General features: G+C 43.4%; 1 protein-coding gene across 1 annotated transcript in view; it reads right to left on the reverse strand.

Annotated features, from left to right (window-relative positions):
• The window catches only part of LOC128339408 (ALK tyrosine kinase receptor-like), a 621,195-nt gene that overhangs the window by 261,047 nt on the left and 340,281 nt on the right, over positions 1 to 19,867 (reverse strand). The window contains exon 3 of the mRNA XM_053283273.1: positions 3,815 to 3,973. Coding sequence (XP_053139248.1) covers positions 3,815 to 3,973 — 159 coding nt within the window. The remainder of the gene's footprint in view (positions 1 to 3,814; positions 3,974 to 19,867) is intronic.

Genomic DNA, 19,867 nt, shown 5'->3' on the forward strand with positions numbered 1-19,867 from the left:
CAAAGAGTGCAAAGGAGAAGGTACCCCACAGTTTGGGGGAGTGAAGAAGCACTTCTTCCTGGTAGACTGCAGGTGTGAGGGGTGGCAATCCACATACACTGCACTGGGGCCAGAAAACCCTGTTGGTACTCCTGTTGGTAATTAATTAAGAGGATTCTTAACTGTTTTAATGCATCTGCTTTGGAAACCACAGCAAGCTTAAATGTCTTCTCCTGTCTTTACACACACACACCCCGAGGAAACTTAGAACACAAAAATACCTAGAAATAGCATTTTTACATCATGGTGTGGTGCTGATCTTTAAGACATTTAAGGAGAAAGAAGATTGCAGTTATCCAATCAAATAATATACTAGATTCAATTATCTATGCCATGGGTTTCCCCCAACCTTTTAAAACAAATTTACCCCTTCTGTCGCAAACCTTCAGCTGAGGTACCTCTATAAATCTCTCTCTCTCTCTCTGTACATGTGCACATATGCATGTGCGTGCACATGCACACACATTCACATACACTGTGGATGTGAGCCAATAGCTAGATTAGCCTTAAATATGTGTCTTTATGTATATAGGTATAAACATAAAGACACAAATTTAAGTGTTACAGTTGCAGAAATTGGCAACTCCAATCACTGGATCACATCAACATTAAGTTATTCATAAGTAGAAATTAATGGGAGAAGCTTACTTGTCTCGTTAATTTCAATGGGAGTACTCAGTGGTAAACCCATTCTGTAGTCTACTAAAGACAAGTGCTCAGACAGAGCTCTGTGGTCACCAGGAGTCAACATCGCCTTGACGGCACACTTTACTTTAAAGGTAAAGTGTGCTGTTGAGTTGGTGTTGACTCCTGGTGACCACAGAGCCCTGTGGTTGTCTTAGATACAATACAGGAGGGGTTTACCATTGCCTCCTCCTGTACAGAATGAGATTAGATGAGATGCCTTTCAGCATCTTCCTATATCGCTGCTGTCCGATATAGGTGTTTCTCATAGTCTGGGGAAAATACCAGCGGGGATTAAAACCAGCAACCTCTGGCTTGCTAGTCAAGTCATTTCCCACTGCGCCATTAGGTGGCATGCTTTACTTTACTCAGTCCTAATTCTCTGAAGTCTGTAGTCAGACTTAGGGGAAGGGTATGTTGAGCTTCAGCACATAGCCAGTCAGTCAGGAGCAAAGGAGGCTGCATCTGCAAACCAGTATCTGAATCAGGAGGAGAACTAACTTAGGACATGTTCATAACCAATCAGTCAAAGAACATCAGCAGTTATGAAGCCAGTAAAGGTATTTTGACATTTCTGAAAGAAAAATGCCATTTCAGTCTTCACTCTTTTCTTTCCCCTTCTGCAGTGGACACTTTGGTGAGGATGTGTTGGTTTCAAGCTTGCAATCCTCAGATGGGGACCAAACAGCACAGTTACAGTCTGGGGAGACAGGAGGGCTCTGAGGAATCCCTGGGAATCCTACAAGCACCCCTGGGGCACAATTAACTCCTGTTGGGAACCCCTGATCTATGCTATCAGCCTGGTGTTGACAATTTTTGCACCATAGTTTATTGTTTACTGCTTTCATCACACATTAGACTTGTCACTATCTAAGGGTTATCAATAGGAACACAGTTCACACATAAAATCAACTTGTTAGAGCATTTCCTGAATCCAGCCATAATCATGTCAATCAATTCTTCTTTGACTTTGGTTACTGTGTGGTCACCTTTTCCAAAGACTAATCAAGTTAGGATGTGCTATACAAAAGCGTATGGTATTATGTTATTTGTGTATACTTTAAGTTAACTTGCAGCATAAGAACATAAGGACATAAGAATAGCCCTGCTGTATCAGGTCCAAGGCCCATCTAGTACACCATCCTGGTGTAACAGGATGTGTAACAGTGGTCCAACAGATGCCTTTGAGAAGCCCACAGGCAATAGCTGAAGGCATGCCCTCTCTCCTGCTGTTTCTCCCCTGCAATTGGTATTGAGAAACATCTTGCCTCTGAGGCTGGAGGTGGCCTATAACCACCAGCCTAGTAGACATTGATTTAGCTGTCCATGAGTTTATTTAAACCCCTCTTAAAGCCATCCAGGGTGTTGGCTGTCACCACATCTCATGGCAGAGAATTCCATAGTTTGATTATACGTTGTGTGAAAAAGTACTTCCTTTTGTCGGCCCTAAATTTCTTGGCAATCAGTTTCATGGGATGACCCTTGGTTCTAGTGTTATGTGAGAGGGAGAAAGATTTCTCTCTATCCACTTTCTCTACACCATGCATGATTTTATAGACCTCTATAATGTCCCCCCTCTGTCATCTTTTTTAAAAACTAAAAATCCCAAGTGTTGTAGCCTTGTCTCATAAGGAAGGTGCTCCAGGCTCTTCATTCCCCTTCCTAATGATTCCAAGCACGGAGTTGGACTTTTTCACAGCTGCCACACAATGAGTTGACACTTTCAACGAGCTGTCCACCACGACCCCAAGTTCCCTCTCCTGGTCAGTCATTGACAGCTCAGAACCCATCAGCGGATATGTGAAGTTGGGTTTTTTTGCCCCAATACAAAGTTAGCACTTTACACTTGCTAACATTAAACTACATTTGCTATTTTGTTGCCCACTCACCTAGTTTGGAGAGATCCTTTTGGAGCTCCTTGCAATTTCTTTTGGATTTCACTACCCTAAATTGTGAAATCTGCACATTTAGCTACCTTGCTGCTTACCAGGGGTGGAGCCACCATTGGGTGAACAGGTTCAAAGAACCCGGGCCAACACCAATCAGGGTCCGTAAGTGTGGCCCCAGAAATGCCACCTGCATCTGACATCAAATGCAGGGGGCGTTATTTCAGTCCCAAATGGGGCCGCATGGCCCCATTTGGAGCCGAAATCAGCCCACGGTGTGTTGGCAGTGAAGACGGAGTGACTCTCCCTGCCTTAAAGGCAGGGAGAGCCGCTCCTGATCCTGCTGCCAACACAGCGGGGCCAATCAATCTCCCTCTCAAACGGGGCCACGCTGCCCCGTTTAGGAGAGAGGTCGACCTGTGCTGTATTGGCAGCGCAGCCAGAATAGCTCTTCCTGCCTTTAAGGCAGGGAGAGTCACTCCAGCCCACGCTGCCCTACCCAGCGCGGGCCAATCTCCCTTCCAAACAGGGCTGTGCCCCCCCTCCATTTGGGAGGGAGAGCACGTCCCCCATGTCTGACATCAGATGCAAAGGCATGGCTAGCTGGCCCCCCACAAATGACATCAGACATGGGGGCGGGGTCAGGGGGCCACGGCGGTGGCCGCACACGGGCTGCCAGCAGCCTCCCTACACTGCTGCTGCTTACCCCAACTTTTAGATCATTTATGAGTAAATTAAAAAGCACTAGTGCCAGAACAGATCCCTGGGGTATCTGTTACCCCACTTCTTACCCCACCTCTTACTTTCTTCCATTTAGAGAACTGTCTATTTATACCTACCCTCTGTTTCCTCTCCTTCAACCAGTTACCAGGTTCATTACGCATGGTCCTGTCCCCTTATCCCATGACTGCTAAGTTTTCTCAAAAGTCTTTCATGAGGAACTTTGTTGAAAGTTTTTTGGAAATCCAGGTATACTATGTCAACTAGATCACCTTTATCCACACACTCTCAAAGAACTCCAAAAGGTTGGAGAGGCAAGATTTACCTTTGTAGAAGCCATGCTGGTCCTATACTTCACAATTTTATCCTTGAGCCTATCACAGAAGACATATTATATCTGTCCCAATGTTTAGCAGATGGTAAAACCACCATAGCCTTCACCACTGTGTTCAGTGGATAAGGATAATCATTTTTGTTTCTCTTACCTTTTGTTGAATCTTCAGAATAATCCCTCTCCGGACCATCTAAAAGATGGAGTTGTGATAGCTCATCTGCACTCACTCTGTGCCAGGACTGGTTATGGCTTTCCCTTAAGGGTGGGGAATATTCTAAATCACAGGGTGCTTCAAAATTGCAGTCAAAAACTGGAAAAAAGAAAACAGAGAACATTATAAGCTAGGGCGAACTATAATATATTCACCCTTGCCTATAGACAGGTGATATCGTTTTCCATGTTTCCCTTTGTCCCTGTTCAATACACACTAGGAAAACAGTCCAGATTATCAGAACAACGGATATAAATAAGGACTGACATCAAGGGCTGGCCACCTTGGGCACTAGTCCAAGGCGATCAAAGGCCCATGGATGACCCCTGGGGGCCTGGTGAAAAATGATACTGGTCATTAGTACAGCCACTGAAAAGAGCTCCAAGCTGCTGCCACTATCGCTAAGGTAAATCTTCCACAAACCCTTGCAGAAGCAGCAGTGCTGATGACAGCTCACAGTGCTCTTTACTAGCCATGCTGGTAGCCGCCACCACCCTTTACCTCCTACTACGACCACTACACCAAACATTTATATACTGCTTTTCAACAAAATTACCAACATAGAAAAATAAACAATAATTTATTATTATTTATAAATATATTGTATAATATAATAAATCAGTTTATTATTATAATGTAATAAATAACTGATTAAATAAACAAACAAATTCCCTATCCCAAAAGGGTGCACAGACTAAAAAGAAACACAAGGTAGACACCAGCAACAACCACTGGAGGGATATCATGCTGGGGTTGGATAGGGAGAGTTGCTCTCACCCTGCTAAATAGAAGAGAGTTGCCCCTTTAAAAGGTGCCTCTTTGCTCAATTAGCAGGGGTTACCTAGAACACAACGTCTTCAACCTCACTGTTGTATCCACTGACAAAATGATGCATCAGTGGCATTGCAGAGGGATTGCATTACAGGTTTTTTGTTTTTAAAAGATGGTTGCTGGCAGCATTGTTGCCCCACAACCTGCCACTAAAAGGGCCCATAGAGGCACTTGGCCAATGACCCTTATGGACCTGGCGCTGTTATGTCTTTTCTCAATAGGGTTCAACTTCAGCTGGTGCTGTGGGATAAAATTAATTTGTACAACTACAAATAAAGACAAGAAAAGATCCCTCCATGTATACAAAGAAGGTGAAGCAGCAGTCAGGATTGGAAATATGATAGATATTTATTTTTCAGGAAGCTGAGGATGGTGGTGGGTGGTGGTGGTTCTCCTCCTCCTCCTCTTCTTGCTTCTCTCCCTCCCCCTCCCCCTCCCCAACCCTGTGAGATAGCTAAGGTGGAGAGATAGTGACTGGCCCAAGAATACCTAGTGAATTTAGTGGCTGAGTGGGAAATTGAACCTAGATCCTTGTCTGACACTCTAACCACAATAGTATGCTGGAAGCAGAATATCCACTTTATCACTGTTCTTTCCATTTTGTTTTATGTCTCACTGAGTTGAGCAGTACATATGTGTAAAGAATGTCAGTATATACATGTGCAAAACTGTAGGGATTTGCTATAGACATTGGCCAAATTTGGACATAATAGGAAACCAGAAGTCCCTTCACCTCCAGTTTCCTTAGCCAATTGTCCGGATTCAGGAAACTGGAGTTAAAAGCAAAAAGGGACCCACAGTTTTCTACCCTGAACTCCAATCTGAACCTTTGGTTCAGAGTTTTTGGCTCCCTCAGCTCCGGTTTAGGGATGTGTGGACCAGCATGAGGTCGAGCTGGTCCATCAATGAACTGGGCTAGATTGAGGGTTTGCCTTTGAGCCGGACTGGGCCCAGTTTGGCTTGACCTCGAGCTGAACCCCTTGGGCCAGTTCAGAGCCCGTTTGGGGGTTCTAAGGTTAAGTTTTTAAAGGACTCACTTCTGGGTCCGGGGGTACTTCTGTGGCCGCAGGATGGTCTCTGCCATCTCCCCCTCCCCCTTGCTAGCCTTCTCCTGCTCTTTAAAGGGCTGCTTCGGCCCATTTGGGGGCCATTCCAGCCATTCATCTGGTGGCGGTGGACATTTTGGAGGCCACTATGTATGCTCCTTGGCCCCCAGGCCATGCAAATGGCCAGAGTGCATGCACAGCGACCTCCAAAATGGCCACTGCTACCGGAGGAAGGGCCGGAATGACCCCCAAATGGGCCAAAACAGCACTTCAAAGAATGGGAGGAGGCCGGGGTGGGGGGAGATGGCAAAGCCCCCCCCCCCAACACAGCCACTTCAGCAGCACCCCCTGACTCGGCAGTGAGTCCGTATTTTTTTAAACACACACACACAAACACACACACACTAGAACCCCTGAACCGACTTGAATTTGAGCCAAGCCAGGGGTTTGTTTTGGAGGCACAAAACCAAACATGCCCAGTTGGGTTTGCGTCTAGTCCGGACTCAAACCAAACCAGGCAAATTGGTTTTGTGCACACCCCTACTCTGGTTTTGCAGCACCAGCATTACAACTGAATGCTGGCACTACAGTTTCAGCCCCATGGAACTGGAGTTGAGGGAGGAAGTTTCTCTCTCACTCTGGCTTGATTGGCTGTGCGGGTTGTCCTTCTGCCGAGAAGGAAGCCTGCACAGCCAGCTCCCCCAACTCTCTGCAGTCCTACTTACTGCTGAGAGGCAGCTCTCCTGAATGTCCAAATGTGGACAGAAGAGTGGGGTGATGGGGTGCAGAACCACAGGTCCATTGGACCCATGGTTCTGTGTTAGGTCTGAAGGCAACCATTGTCTCTACACATCTAAGGCATGCTTGTATATATTTGAATGTGTCTGTGTACTGGCTTGGGGGTGGAGTCACTGTTTTTGTTTGACTCCTCCACACTTGCTGACTTGAATTCAAACTGGGAGGTTCTCCTTCTTTCTGCATAAGAGACTGTTAGCCTGTTTATTGTTTTCTTAGTCTATGTTTAGTAAGTAATACATATCATACTTTTGTTTTTCAGTTAAAGTTGGCTTCCTGTTCAATTACTTATAAAGGATAAGTAATTTTTATGCAACAAAAACTGCAATACTTATATGCAAAGGAGGAACAAGGAGAAATGAGAGAGGGGTGGGAGACTCTAATGGACAAACTTGACTGACTGTGCTTTAAGCACAGTGGCTGACATCCAGATTACTAAAGTACTTATGTGTACTTCCATGGCTAACCTGTCTCCTCATGAGTAATTTACTTTGAATGTCAGCCACTGGGCTTGAAGCACACTCTTTATTAACTTGTCCTATTAACGGAAGCAGTCATGACTAATGCCCCATTAAGTTCAATGGAACTACTCATGAGTAATGTTGCCTGGATGGCAGCCAGTGTATTGCAGTCTTTACTTATCAGTGAGTAAAGAACAGATGTGGTGACCCTGTAGTTGCAATGGCAGTGGGGTGCGGGTTTAATTCTGCTTAAATCATTTTTCTCTTGTGGCTCAATTATGTTTGCCCTCAATCTGTAGTTGGCCTAGAATTTCAGACCTTTTGTGGGGGGAAACCTGCTGCTCTTCGAGACTTTCATTAACATCTATTCTTCTGGTCCTGGAATGAGATTAACCCAAATAATTGAAGTTGACACTAGCCAAACCAGCCAAGACATTTTTTTAAACTTCAATTAGATTCTCTATTAAACATCTCATTTCTTTCCAGCTTGCATAGATTTATGATCTTCACCCCATTCCCTGGGAGGTATCATACCTTTTAATCCTAAGGTTAATACCCTTGCCCTTTCTCTGATCTATTTCAGATAATTCACCTGTTTAATGACAAAGTGAAATGAACAAGCCTTTTTTGCATTTTTCATTCCACTTTACCATATAGACTACCACTCTTGTGGCATTGCTAGCACCTTGTTCACACCAGGGAACAGGAGATAACAAACTCATATTGACAACTCACAGCACATCATTAGCAGGGAGAGACATTAGCCCACTTCATACTTTTGGAAATCATATGAACTGTAGATGTAGAGAGGAACTAAATTCATACCCAGTGCTTACATGCATACAGTTTGTATGCAAGATACATATTCACACTGCACAAACATAGGCTTTATGCACACAATATAACAAACATGTAGAGCTCAGGAGCGGGAACAGTGGGTTTGATCCCACTGGCCTCCATGCATTCTGATCCTCTTAGCACTTATCCTCTATGCATCCAGCCTCCTTGTTATTCTGTTCTATACAGAGTTTATGGTATAAACTTCATTCCAGTCAGTTTTCTTGTATACTGTTGTGTACTATTTGCAATGGCTACAGACGGAGCTAATTTGGTGGACTATTAAAAACAATATTTTTTTATTTTTAAAATCAGGAATGTATTTTCCTGAATTTGGAACATTAAATACATCATTTTTATTACAGAAAAATTATCACGATGCCCTAAATTTATGCTGACATTTAATATTTCCCTAGCCTGTGAACTTCTCCATCCCAAATTACCATGTGGCACCGCTGAACTGCTGCAGCATATTATGGAAGTTCCTGACATACCTTGCCTGCCTTCTGACTCTGAACATATAGATTCCTGGAATACCCTGTCATGGTTTGAAAATGAGAATCACATCCTGATTTGTGTAACAGGGATGTAGTCCCATCCTAGACTCCTGAGGATTCAGGGAGAAGATTACAGACGTTCAGAAGGGTTCGGGTTTGAAATGTTCCAACTCAAAATGAGTGTGGCGTTCTGTGTTTTCCCGGCCTCCAGAAATCCTACAATGCACAGTGCAAGGAGTGCAATGCGTTGGAGGATTTCCCAACAGCCGGGTGCTCTAGCCACTCGGCTCTATGTCTGCTGGGGCAGAAGACACACATAGGAACATAGGAAGCTGCCATATACTGAATCAGACCATAGGTCCATCTCGCTCAGTATTGTCTACACCAGGGATTCCCAAACTTGGGTTCTCAGGTGTTATTGGACTTCAGCTCCCATAATCCCCAGCCTCAGTGGCCTTTGGTTGGGGATTATGGGAGTTGAAGTCCAATAACACCTGAGGACCCAAGTTTGAGAATCACTGGTCTACACAGACTGGCAGTGGCTTCTCCAAGGTTGCAGGCAGGAATCTCTCTCAGCCTATCTTGGAGATGCCAGAGAAGGAACTTGAAGCCTAGATGCTCTTCCCAGAGTGGCTCCATCCCCTAAGGGGAATATCTTACAGTGCTCACACTTCTAGTCTCCCTTTCGTATGCAACCAGGGTGGATCCTGCTTAGCTTAAGGGGACAAGTCATGCTTGCTACCACAAGACCAGCTCTCTTCCCTACACGACCAGGGGCTGGAGTGAAAGGGTGCTTCTACCTCAGTAATAGCCCAGGAGAATACCTCAGGCTACTCAGCGGGCAGTGCCAGGATTTTGTGTGATCCCAGTGTTTCACCAGGTAGGGCTGCTCATGTGAACACCCTCACAATGTTGTCAGAGATTTTTTAAGAGTTGTGAATCTTGAGCTATGTAGGGGTTGGATGGAATGACTTTTGCTGCCCAAGATTCCATGATTGCAGACAATCAAATCAAAGGTCCCAATCCTGAAACCAAACTGTGTTACTATATATCTTACACATCTAGAGAGTCAAAGTGGACTTACAATGACACTTTCCCAGATACATATAGCTGTCTTCCACAATCAGGCATGAAGACTTGCTCCGGAGACAAGGTACCCCAGTGGGCTGAGTATTGAACTAGGCCTGGCGGACATGGGCTCCCATCCCAGCTCATACATGGCTTTGCTCTGTCGCCTTTGGGCAAGATGTTCATTCAGTTCCCAAACCATAATATGGAAATGCTCATGGCCACCATATATAACTATTGCAAAAAATGAAGTTGGCTATAATGAAGCACTTAAGCAATAAGATTTAGACCAGTGTTTTTAAAATAGGCACCTCAGGTGTATTTGGTTTGTGTTACAATGACATTAATGTCCAAGCTGCAGCAAGACAGAGATTTGAATTTAATCAGTTAATATATCATCACAGTGATTTTTGCCCTGAAATGTTCATGCCTGTGCAGGAAGATCAAAAGATGGAATGATAGAAGTCCTCATCTCCTGATTTCTGAGGACACTGACTCTTATGAGAATAATGAGAGAGAACACTGGATCCAGTTTCCTGATCTGCCCTTGAAGCTTAGTTTGTGATTTCAAATAGGTAAAGTTCTCCCCAGGAGATGCTTTATTACCTCATGTAATTTAAAATGATTTTTTTTAATTAAATGCTCAGATAAAGTTAAGATTACATACTCACTTCTATGTAACACTATACATATGGTATATAACCTCATTTATAAACTGCCTTTGACTCATAATCTCTTGCTCCTGCTGTTTATTGGCTATTGCTGCAAAAATGTGCCCCAGCAAACAAATAAGTACTTCTACAATTTGTGAATGCTTGCTTGCTAACAATTAGTATTGTCTACTGCAGATACAAAGAGGAGGACATTTCCAATGCAACATCATGATATTTCTCTGTGCTGCACATGATTCTGTCTAACCCAAATACTTACTATTGAACTGGAAAACCAGTTACATTCAGCTATTGCTTGTGGAGAGTTTTATATTTAAATATAAACCACCTATTCCTCCTAGGATTTTTTTTTTAAAAAACAACAACACCTGAAGCTCTGGGGGAAAGTAATTAAATTTAATAGAACCAGTACAGATTTCCTTTTTATTCCACTATTTTTTTTTAAAAAGTCTAAATACGGAGCTATGCATACTCACTAGCCTTTGCAATGAGATTTTCAAAATATTTATATTTGTGTATGTTTATGCAGCAGTTGTATAGGAATCATGGATCATAAAGGTTTGAAAAAGCCACTAAGGTCCAGTGAATCACAAATCCACTTTTGCATGCACACTAGAAACTAAAGGCTTTCCGCCTGTTCAAATCCTTTTCTGAACAAAGTCAGTGAGAGTTTAGAAAATCAGCCAAGATTAACCAACACAATTTATCACACATCAATGTTTGCCATCATTAGAATTGTTTTTGAGAAATATATTTTCAAAATGTACTTTAATTTACTACGATGACGATGAATATTTATATACCGCTCTTCAACCAAAGTTCTCAAAGCAGTTACCATAGAAAAATAAACAATACATAAATAGGATGGTCCTCTGTCCCCAAAGGGCTCACAATCTAAAAAGAAACATAAGGTTGACCCCAGCAACAGCCACTTGAGGGATGCTGTGCTGGGGGTGGATAGGGCCAGTTGCTCTCCCCCTGCTAAATAAAGAGAATCACCAAATTAAAAAGATGCTTCTTTGCTCAGTTAGTAGGGGTAAATTACTCTTACAATCCTAAGTATGCTTTTCAGGATGTAAAACTCATGGTAGTCAGTGGCTGACATCTAGACTAAAGTTGCACTAGTGCAAACATGTTGCAGTAGTGCAAGGATGTTGTGCTAACTAGTTCTGCTAAGTCGAGAGCTTGCATTCCAGTTTAATGTTGAACCAGTGCAACGCAACATGTGGCATGCCTCCTTCTCTGAAAACTCTTCCTCAATCCGTATATGTTGCAGGGAATGATGCAAAACTATCCACTATTCATTCTGCCAGTGGTCAGAAGCAGGAAAGCCCTGAATGGGGCCTTCCAATGCGGCCAGGAGCCCAATGGGAATGGAGGGCTCATGTGTGTTCTGTGTTTGCTTCAGTGAGCATCTGTGCCATCCATTCACAGCAGGTTCCCATGTCCTTCAAAAGCAGAAAGGCCCCAATCAGGGCCTTCCTGCTTTTGACTGGAGCCCAGACAAGTGTCAGGCAGGTTGCAGGTGGGTGGCAAGCGCAATGGCGATGGCAGGCAGCAGGCATAGCAGCAAGGCACCGCTATAGGTTGGCAGGAAGGCTTGCACCATTGCAGGTGAGCACCCAAACATGGACCCTCTCTGCCCTTGTTATACCACTGAGACCACTAAAGACTGCAAAATTCTGAGCATCCACTCGGCTATGTGATCTTCTTCTGTGGGTGTGTCTTTGTTCATTACACTAGTGACATGATAGTCTGAATGTCAGACACAGGCAATTACTAAACATGCTCAGGACTGGGCTGCCAAACTCATACTGTACATAAGACAATGGGTTCAGACATCACACTGAACCATAGTTTGTTTTATCAGAGATTAGCAATAGCAATAGCAATAGCACTTACATTTATATACCGCTCTATAGCCGGAGCTCTCATTTTACTCATTTTACCAACCTCGGAAGGATGGAAGGCTGAGTCAACCTTGAGCCCCTGGTCAGGATCGAACTTGTAACCTTCTGGTTACAGGGCGGCAGTTTTACCACTGCACCACCAGGGGCTCTGTCAGAGATTAGCTTGTATTAGGGGTGTGCACAGAACCGTCTGGCCCGGTTCGATTCGAGGCTGGATGGGCCTCGAACGGAACTGGGCCAGTTTGGTCTGGCCGCCCCCCATCGAACCTCCCCCCTGGACCGGTCTGTGAACTTTCCTTTTTAAAATATATATTTAAAGTGAATAAAGTACCTTTAGCCCCTTCGGGGGGCTTGCTGAGGCTGCGGGGGGTCTGCGCGAGAACCCTCTCCCCCACACCAGCCTTCTTCATCACCACCGTGGCCAGGTAAGTAAATCCTTTTCGGCCCTCTCGGGCTGCTGCAGAGGCATTTGCACATGCGGGGCGGCTGCCCAAATGGCGGCTGTTTGCTCTTACGGCAGCCCGAGAGGGCTGAAAAGGATCTACTTACCTGGCCACGGCAGTGATGAAGAAGGCTGGCAGGGGGAGAGGGAACCCATGCAGACCCACCCCCCAGGGCCTCAGCAAGCCCTCCGAAGGCACTAAATGTGCTTTATTCACTTAATTTTTTTATTTGTTTTTAAAAAAGAAATGTTTGCAGACCTGCCGGACCAGACCCGGTGGTTCAGTTCTGGTCCAACAGGACCGGGGGGAGGGGGTTCGGTTCAACCCCAAACTCTCGAACCGAACTGCTGGACCAGTCCGCACATCCCTAGCTTGTATGTCTGAATCTGTGTCAGTCAAAAAATTGTGGTTCAGTTAAGGCAGTCAAACTACAATCTGTTTGAAGTTTATTTCTTTTTCCTAGCTATGTTCAAGGTGTCTGAACCTGCAAATGTGGCTTAATTTTGGTTTGTTTCAGTAGCTCCACACTCACAGGTCTCTTGCATTCTTCCTTACTTCAAAGGAAGTAAGAAGAAGGGGTGGGATAGAAACAAACCATAATATGATGAAAAAACCCAAAATTTGATGACTGTCTATGGTGCCAATCCAGGTTTGTTAAATAAACCTTAGTTAAAATAAACTGATTCCACCTGATGTCTGAACCAAGACATTGGTTGTACTTTTCTTCACAACTTCCTGGATTGGGGGAGTGGGGGCAATATCTCAAATGTGAATTGGATGGAAAGAAAGCTGTGCAAATCACTGTGTACTACAGAGAATAAAGTTGTGACACAAACACAATACAGTCTTTCTACAGAGCTACCTAAGCACATGTCAAGACCAGAGACTCCAATCTAGGGTGAGAACACAGGAAGAAAATAGGGAGATTTATACTGAGTCAGATTAGTAGTCCACATAACTCAGTATTATTGACACTGACCAGCAGCAGGTCTCCAAGGTTTCAGACGGAGTTATTCCCTGTCCTACCTAGAGAAACCAGGGAATAAATCTGGAACCTTGCACATACAAAGCACATGCTCTACTGCAGAGTGACAGGTCTATCCCCATATCTTAAGTGGGCCTTTAAATGTATTGGCACATTCATGTTCTGATATATCTGTGGTTGCTGTAAAAAAGTCTAATGGGAAACAGGAAGCTGGTGACAGATTATCAGTACCGTGCTTCTTCTTCTGGTAAATTCAATATATGCTTTTCCAAAATATAAATACTTATATTTTGGAAAAGCATATATATATTCCTTACCACATGGTAAGGAATATATTCCTTACCACATATTCCTTACCACATATTCCTTACCACATGGCCAATCGTAAGAAGCTAAATCTAGCCTACAAATAACCTCGGGAACCTGCAAGTGTAACTCCACATATGCTTGTCAAAGTACAATACTATTACAGACAATGCTAAGACATTTTCATTTCAATAAGAAGATTCTGAGGCTATTCTCACGGTCATACAAAATTGGGCTAAGGGAGCCTAGCCTGATTTTGTATGACTTTGAGAACCACTGGGCTCGCAGCTGAGCCCAGTCTCACCAAAGTCGGTCACCCGCTAAAACTACCCTCCCCTAAGCCCAGGTTAGTGGAGCGAGCGCATGTGGAGCGAGCGCATGTGGAGGAAGCATGTGTGGTCACTGTGGTAGAAAATCTACCCATACTTGGCAACAATGTGTGGGGAAAGATCTGGAATGTAGGTGCTGCCACAAAATAGGACATTTTGCAGCTGCCTGCAGAACACCTCCAATCTGCATATGGTTCAAGAAGACATTCTACAGGCCAGTGATAAGGAAACAGTGGGACCTATCTTTTTAGGCTCTATATCCTCTATTGATCAAATGCCATCATGGTATACCAGTATTAACATGAATGGCCAAAACATTTAAATTAAAATTGATACAGGTGTTGCAGTTTACACAAAGGAAGAGATGCACAAACCAAGGTGCTTATTCTGGCTATTGAAGAAAATATAGTGAGGCGTATGGTTAAAGAGGCTATGTATATTGAACAGTTACAACCCTCTATTAATGTTAAGGAGGAAATGAGAGAGGCAATGAAATTTATTGGTCAATTTAAAAAAGGATAATTTTTGAAAAGATACTCATCTCCTCCTCCCCCTCCTCTTTTCTCCTGTCCTTGGATTGGTTATCTAATTTCAGTTACTGTATTTAATCTCAAGTGTTCCCAGCTGCTTGAAATAAAGCATTGATAATTATGTTTGGAAACTGAACCGTGTTTGCTCGATTTGTAAGAGCTTGTATTTGTTTTTATGGTATGCATTAAAGGGGTCTAAGAATTTTGTCATAAGACAGTTTCAATCCCATGATGGAAAAGTAGGTGAGGGTTCTCCATCATCCTGTATATGTGATACAAGACCTCAATATACCCATGTTGGCATTGCCTGCACTATACCACTTACAACTTGTGCAGAGACTTGACAACATTACATAAAACATGACAAGGATTCCTGAGGCATATACCCATGTTTTACAGGATTAGGAAAACTTTTGGGACACTATAAAATTTAGTTGAAGACATCAGTATACCCTTTGCCTTGACAGCACCCCACCAGGTCTCCATGCCTTTACAAACTAAAGTCACTGATGAATTAGTCAGAATGGAAAAGATGTGTGTCATTTCTCCAGTAGATGAACCTATGGACTGATGTGCAGGATGAGTAGCAGTGCCAAAACCCAAAGGAAGGCTCCACATCTGTGTGGCTCTCACAGAACTTAACAAATATATTTGAATGGAAAAGCACATGCTTCTGGCAGTTGACCAGACTATGAGGCACTTCACATAATTGGTGTGAAGTGCCAGATGGGCTTTGTGCAGGGAGAGCGGGCTTGGACCCCCTTACCAATGGCACCTTCCTTGCTTCAACCCCAGTGGCCAGATCTGAAAGACTTTCAATGACAGGAGCAAAAGTGATGACAGACAGCAGCATAATTTCAATGTTCAGCACAGGGTTCAACCATTATTAAAGTTGCCTCCTGGGGACAGAGTTTGGATGCAAAGTTCCCAGGCATTTGGAACAGTGCACAGGTGAGCTACAACATCTAGATCTTATATTGTAAATACTCCCCAGGGCAGTGTCCATCAGAATCGTGTTCATCTTCAGAACATTTCACCTTCAGATGGAGATAGATTGCCACAACAGCCATCTCCGGTTCAGTCAGTAGTCCAAGAGAGAGTGGCTGATGAGGGAAACAGAATGAGAGTACAAATCCGGCCAGGGAGATATGTCAGACCTCCTCAAAGGCTTAATTTGTGACAGACACAAATGCCAAATAAGTGGTTGGAATATATCTACTTTCATAAAATGATGATTTTAAATTAAAAGGATACCTTTTGGATTTAAGTTGAAAACAGTTTGAGATTTATAAAGATGGAAGAAGGGGAGATGTGCCATAATACTATATAGCACTTAAAGGTTTGACATGTTAAGAGGTAGAGTTAAATAAAGGAAGGACTGCCTCCCCTGGGAGCCTCTTCTTTCATTTGTGTTCTTCTAAAATGACTGCTGGTCTTTCTTTGCAAACACTACAGATACATATTCATAGTAATGCATTAGGGAGGAGATATTATTTTAAACTGCTTTCTTGGGAGAAGTCCTCTGCTCAGTATGCCTTGGGACCTCTGTTAACATTAGCTAACCTCTATAGATTTAATTTATTAGGCCTATAAGCTTTTAATTCATGACAGGTAAGTGACATTGATTTTTCAGTTACTAATTTCAAAAGCAAAGCCAGTTCCTAACATTTCCCCAGTTGCCCCGTGACAATAAGCCAGTTCACAGAAAATAAGCCTGTGACAATAAACCACTGGTAACTTCTTGCATTTTCTTAGGCTAGGTGCAAGAGTCATAAAGCCAGTTCACACAATTGTTAATGGGATAGGACGGGCATCCTACCCAGCTTCAGAATCTGTGTGCACCTGATTTGAGGTCATGTGCTAGCAAAAACCTAGGTAGGAGGGAAGGGGAGTGATCATCAGTGAGACAGGAGCTGGGTAGGGTGGAGCGCACAGCTCTTGTTGCTGGGTAGGACACCTATCCTGCCCCATTAACAACTGTGTGAACGGGCTTTATGACTCTTGCACATAGCCTATGAAAGTGCAAGAAATTACAAGCAGAGGTGCCTCCTGCTCCCTAATCATTCCCATCCAAGTACCTGTATCAAAGAATCACAATGACAAGGGCTACCCTGCTCCCTGCCTTCTTCTTGGGCTATTAGCACAAGCACAGGCCAGATGTTCAGAAATGGGACAAAGCAAGTACCACTCTGAAAACACAGCAACACTGCCATGCAGAAGGCACACTTTGAATTGGTCCAAAAATTCCTCTCCCCTCAGCTGCAGTGTGGGTAGTTGGGGACATATCCATTAAGTCCCACAAATTCCCAGAGCCATACACTGATAAGACATCTGGGGATGAGGAGGAGGCTGATGCACCTGAACCCTTCAATCCCAGCATGGAACTGGAGCCCTGGTAGGGACACAGGAATATCCACTACCAAGGACATCCTCATCTCAGATCCTGCTCAATCCTACAATCCATCTGTGTACTCACTGCCCCATGATTTATACCCTGTGCAAAGAGGACCTGGAACATGTGGTGAGTGGGGATAGGACTAGCAGGCATGATCAGTGTCCCAAGTATTCAATTCTACACTTCATTAACATCTTCATAGGGAGTATCTATGTACCCCAGAAATTGCATTCCCCCCCCCAAATTCTGGTTTTTGCTTTCACACTACATCATTAATTGATCTGATTGTTGCCTCCGCTGGTAATGGAGAGGGAAGCAAGATTATGCCGTCTCCAGTTAGTGTTGCCTGCTGAAGACTATTCCAGCCTTAAAGCTGAGCGCCAGGGACCTGCATGGCAAAGGGGGTACCCCCATACTACAAGCCAGAGGCCTGGGTCAGTGGGTGTGGCTTCTAGGAAGGCTTTGCTCTTAGCCCCACAGCCAAATGAACACTTGAGAGTATATGCCTACAGTCCTCGGTAGTTGGCATGAGTTTATGTTGGCTGGGAAAGTCCTGGAACTCTGGATTCCCAGTTTTGATATGCTTGGACGATATTAGAAAATGTTTGCTCCAAACTCAGAGCATTGTTTGACTGGTAATGATTGTTTTGCTTTTCTTTGAACCATATGAGACATTTCTATGTGGGGCTGCCTTTGTACGTAGTCCAGAAACTACAGTTGGTTCAGAATGCGGCAGACAGGTTAGTCTCTGGGTCATTTACGAGAGACCATATTACTCCTGTGTTGAAAGAACATCACTGGCTGCTGATACATTTCCAGGCAAAATACAAGGTGCTGGTTATTACCTATAAAGCCCTAAACAGCTTAGGCCCTGGGTATTTAAGAGAACGTCTTCTTCACCATGAGCCCCACCACCTGTTAAGATCATCTGGAGAGGTTCATCTGCGGTTGCCGCCAACTCGTTTAGTGGCTACTCGGGGACGGGCCTTCTCCATTGCTGCCCCTGGACTTTGGAATGTGCTTGCTGTTGAAATAAGAGTTTTCCCATCTCTGGCAACGTTTGTTCCCAACTCTGACACATTTATTTACTCAGGCTTTTAATTCGATTTATGGTTTTAAATTTTAATGTTGGTTTTAAATGATTTTAATATTAATGATTATAATGTTTAAATGATTTTAATTGTTGAATTTAGTTTTGATTTTAATTGTTAATTGATTTTAATTGTGTTTCTTTTGATGTAAACTGCCTTGAGCCATTTTTTGAAGGGTGGCATAGAAATCAAATAAATAAATAAATAAATAAATAAATAAATAAATATCCTCAAACTATCTGAATTAATATTGCTGAACTAGTCATAAAAGTAAAGTGTGCCGTGAAGTCGATTTTGCCTCCTGTCACCCACAGAGCCCTGTGTTTTTCTTTTGGCTGAATACAGGAGGGGTTTACCATTGCCTCCTCCTACGCAGTATGAGATTATGGCCTTTCAGTGTTTTCCTATATCGCTGTTGCCCAATATAGTACCAGTGGGGATTCGAACCAGCAACCTTCTGTTTGTTAGTCAAGCATTTCCCCGCCGCACCACTTAAGGTGACTAAACTAGTCCTAACAAACACCTTTGGCATGGTATAGCCAAAGTTCCATCTATATTGTAGGGAATTGGCAAAGATGACCTTCTGGTCCCTTCCAGCTCCTAATTGTATGGTTCTATGATGCAGTTCTGGAAGCTGCTCAGTTCTACTTGACCTTTGAAAATGTAATGTGGAGCCTTTACAGACAGGGCTGTTACCCGAATCTCCTCCGGAAGAGAGTGTGTGCATTCACATGCCAGCCAGACTTACCCTGAAGTCCACTGAGATCTTTGGAAGCACCCCACACACAAATTGGGCCTTCTCTTCCGATTTCTAACTTGTCCTGATGTATTTCCAGGTTTTTAAAATGCTAGTTTTAAGTGAGTTTTTCTGAAAATGCCAGAGCAAATAGAGAGAGGCACTGATGTAGAATCATTAGCATGATAAGAGGGAAACAATCTTTAGGAATGCAGATATAGCTCTTTAGAAATGCAAATTGAGCTGGCTTGCCTAGCTGCAAAGAGTGGAAAAACAGGTTTTCAGGAAGCTGATATAACCCAGGACCCCAATTCCCGTAAAACTACATTTAAAACAGGACAACACTACATACAGGCCCAAGGCCTGAACCTAAGCACAACCATTTCGTGACCAAATATTGAACTCTTAGTTACCTTTAGAATGTAGTTGGTCACACAGGCCCTCCCATCACTTCCTTTCTTCACACCAGAGCTGTCTCTGAACCTTTAGAATGTAAATTAAAATTGCTAGTTTCATTCCTCCAAGGAGGCACATCTTAGCTTTGGAAGATGACAATGTACAGAGGCCCTATGAGGCCCCAGCATTCTCCAATATCAAACCAGTTGACACTTGGGCGAGATAAGGCCAAAGAACTAAACAAAAAGGGCAGGACAAACTGTGAATTACAGAGTTCTGGAGACTGTTGTATGTCAGTGCTGTGTCAATTGCTTGATGTTTGATGCATATGGAGATTGATCTTCGTATGCAATTGCTAAAGTGTCTTCTTTCAATATACTGCTATGTCATAGATATGCAGAACAAAGAACTTAGAAATGTATAAATAGTTACTTGAAACTCTGTAAAACTTGCATTTGATTTGGGCTCTGTATCGCCCCTTTGCCTTACTTGCTGCAGCAGTAAAATCTTTTACACTTTTCTGCTGTGTGGCATCAATTATTGGCATCAATACCACCCAGACAAAGAACCGGATTTTCGGTATATCAAAGCCAACTGTTTAAGTTCTAGTTACAAAAGTAAAACCTCTGTGTTTGCTCAAGTTGACTTTTTGAACAATATTAGTCT

This window comes from Hemicordylus capensis, chromosome 1 (genome assembly GCF_027244095.1).
Source record: "Hemicordylus capensis ecotype Gifberg chromosome 1, rHemCap1.1.pri, whole genome shotgun sequence".
NCBI lineage: Eukaryota > Metazoa > Chordata > Lepidosauria > Squamata > Cordylidae > Hemicordylus > Hemicordylus capensis.